At 45.1% G+C, this 3,186-nt stretch overlaps 1 protein-coding gene across 1 annotated transcript; it reads left to right on the plus strand.

Annotated features, from left to right (window-relative positions):
* The first annotated feature begins 649 nt into the window (after positions 1–649).
* On the plus strand, positions 650–2,959 carry LOC116197481 (ankyrin repeat-containing protein BDA1-like). Its single transcript, XM_031527637.1, has 2 exons — positions 650–1,521; positions 1,726–2,959. The coding sequence occupies exons 1-2, from the start codon at positions 871–873 to the stop codon at positions 2,671–2,673; spliced, it is 1,599 nt and encodes a 532-aa protein (XP_031383497.1). The 5' UTR covers positions 650–870; the 3' UTR covers positions 2,674–2,959.
* Positions 2,960–3,186: the final 227 nt, after the last annotated feature.

Genomic DNA, 3,186 nt, shown 5'->3' on the forward strand with positions numbered 1-3,186 from the left:
ATTATAAACGGACAAGAAAAAGTCATAAATTGCCGGGTGTAGCGTGTAGCATGGGTAATGCGTCTTGTGTATGTATATATATATATGTGCGCGCGCGCGCGCGTATATAGCTTAATTGAACTATATGTATAGCTTAAATGATTAACTGATATATATATATATATATATAGAGAGAGAGAGAGAGAGAGAGAGATTAATTAAACAACCGGATCGCTTTGTGTTTATTCACAGTGGGGCTGATATCAGATACTTTTTGCAGCAACTCGATTGGTTCGGATTAAGAAGGTGGGCTTTTCCAATGATGCGATAACCTCCAAATTAACAATACAGCGATCAAGAAACGTTCATAGGTGAACGAGCGTGTTAGAGGGATAGGGAAATGAGAAATAAAGAGGCACATATGTTCACTTCCTACGCCACTACACCACCGCTGAATAATCATTCTGTACCGCAGAAAGTTGAAATAGGGAGAGACCATGACGTGAATGGAAGCCTTTTTTGCTTCCGTCATCGAGCATGACGATGTAGTTGATTCCATTGGAGGACTCAACTTTTAGACTTTCTTTTTGTTGATATTACAGACGTATAAAATTCCTAAATATGTGTATAGAGATAACGAGCTAATCTATAATTTAAAGAAGTTATAAATACCCCCTCAGGTGACCCTTACACTTCCCACAAAAGTTTAGCGTGAGTAAAGTAAAGCTTAGTCTGCGGTCTGATAGTTGTGTCCAGACTTGCCTGGCATCCTGATCGATCTAACGAGTGAGTTAACGAGGGTGGTCGATCAGCTCCTGCTTCGCTTCGTGGCGGCATTCTTAAATTCCCTGCCACAAATTAAAGAAACAGCTACATATCAAAGCCATTCAAATGATGCAGAAGTCAGAGATGGCAGGCGGTAGTAGTAGCCCCGGCTCCGTACTGCCAGGAAACCGCTCCACACCAGCTGCAGCTCTCTATGACGCAGCAATTGCGGGTTCAGTTGCCGCCCTAGACGATTTGCTCAAACAATATGGGAAGGTAATACTCCATCGAGTTTCACTGACATCATTTGCAGAATCTCCCCTGCACTTGGCTGCTCTTATGGGCCACCTCAAGTTCTCGAAACGGCTCCTCGAGCTCAGACCCGAGCTTGCCTCAGAGCAGGACTCGGAGAAATGCACCCCTCTCCACTTGGCAGCAGCAAATGGCCACCACCAGATCGTAAAGGAGCTGCTGAAAGCAAACGGAAAGGCCTGTCTCATCCAAGACCAAGAGGGAAGGGTCCCGCTCCACTTGGCAGCCATGAGAGGGCGGATCCCGGTGGTCCAGGAGCTCTTGAAGTCGGCACTTGCGCAGGAGTCTGTGAAGAAGAAGGTCGATGATGGAGATAGCATTCTCCACCTGTGTGTGAAGTACAACCATTTGGAGATCCTCAAACTCGTGCTGAGTTCGACCGGTGATGATGGGGAGGTCCTGAAGATGACCGATTTCCATGGCAACACTATCTTGCACTTAGCTGTGATGCTGAAGCAGATAGAGGTACCGTAGCGCGCGCGCACATATGGATATATATATATATATATAGATCTTTCCAGCTATACTTATGTACTTTATAATGATTCTGTCAATCTGATAAATGAAGTATATATGTGTACGTATGTATGTATGTATGTATGTATGTATATCACCTTACGCACTATTAAGTCTATAATTGATTGGCTGATGGGTTGACGGCATACGCAGATGGTGAGATTCTTGCTTGGGTTACCAAGAGTGAGGACAGAAGTAATTAACATCACGAACGGGATGGATTTCACAGTACTGGATGTACTAAACCACTCCCCCAAAGACTTCAAGAGCCTGGAGATTCGAGAAACCCTAGCTGCAGCCAGAGCCAGAGCTGGAGCTGGAGCTGCAGCTGAGACTGTTGTGCTTCGACCACGTCTAACCCGAGGTGCCGCAAAGAGGGATGTAGATGGAGCAGTAGAAGTACCTGCGGAGGCACAAGTCCCAGCCCCAAAGGCATGGAAGACACGGGTGTGGCACTTTGTTAAGCAGATCATGGAATACAGAGGGGATTGGATGAATGACACAAGGGGGTCCCTGATGACGGTGTCCAGCATCATCGCAACCTGCACCTTCCAGGCAGCGATTGCACCCCCAGGTGGTGTATGGCAGAACGACACCACTACGGCCATAGGGGGTGCCTGCAGCAACAGCAGAGTGTGTGTTGCCGGGACCGCGGTGCTTGCTCACTACTACCCTGGCACGTACTTCGACTTCATGAAGTACAGCATGGTCTCATTCCTCGGGTCACTTGTGGTCTTGTTCCTGGTCATAAGTGGGTTCCCGCTGAACAACAAATTCTGCCTATGGTTCTTGTCACTAGTCATGAGTGGAACAGTCGTCTTCCTTGGTTTCACCTTCTTCGCAGCCATGACTCTGGTGGTCCCCGGTGGCATTATAGCCAGTTATACCAAGTTCAAGAATGATTTATACATCGTGTGGGCAGTGACGGCAGGTATTGTCGGCCTCTTCCTTTTCGCCCGCATGTGGTCCTGGTTGGAGCGCTTCAAGAACAAAGATGGCTGGACGTGGTTACTCGTAGTAGATTCCTGCGCACACTGGAAATCGCATCGAGCTGATTCCAGCGGCCGTGCTAGCAAGCCAGAACCAGAACCATTATGTTAAGAGTGGAGTATCTACAGATGAGTATCTACAATGGAAATATATATAACCTATACCTAGCCAGGGAAGAATTTAAGCGCATATATAGGCCAATAATATACATGTAATTCGTCACCGTATTTTAAATATATATATATATATATATATATATGCATCTAGTACAAGAATTAAAAAGGGCATGGGAAGTCTTACTTGCAAGGATTGAAATTTGAGACTTCCCACAGACATATATACACACGTATATATGTACCATATTCCAAAGTAATCCACACATAATTTCCATTGTTAATTATTATTTTTGAAGGTGAAAAAATCTCGAAACTGGAGAAAATCCTAATGGTTTGTTAGCACATTAGGGGTTGTCGTGCCGCTTTCATGTACATATCATAAAGGGTGTCTGCATATGCACTTCCCCTACAATGGCCGGCCTCTCTCCAATGAATATTTCAATATGTATATATTCCAATAGCCTTTAATTAAAAAGGGAATGTTTAATAAGAAATATGTCAAGGGCCG

The sequence above is a fragment of the Punica granatum genome, chromosome 2 (genome assembly GCF_007655135.1).
Source record: "Punica granatum isolate Tunisia-2019 chromosome 2, ASM765513v2, whole genome shotgun sequence".
In the NCBI taxonomy this organism is placed as follows: Eukaryota; Viridiplantae; Streptophyta; class Magnoliopsida; order Myrtales; family Lythraceae; genus Punica; species Punica granatum.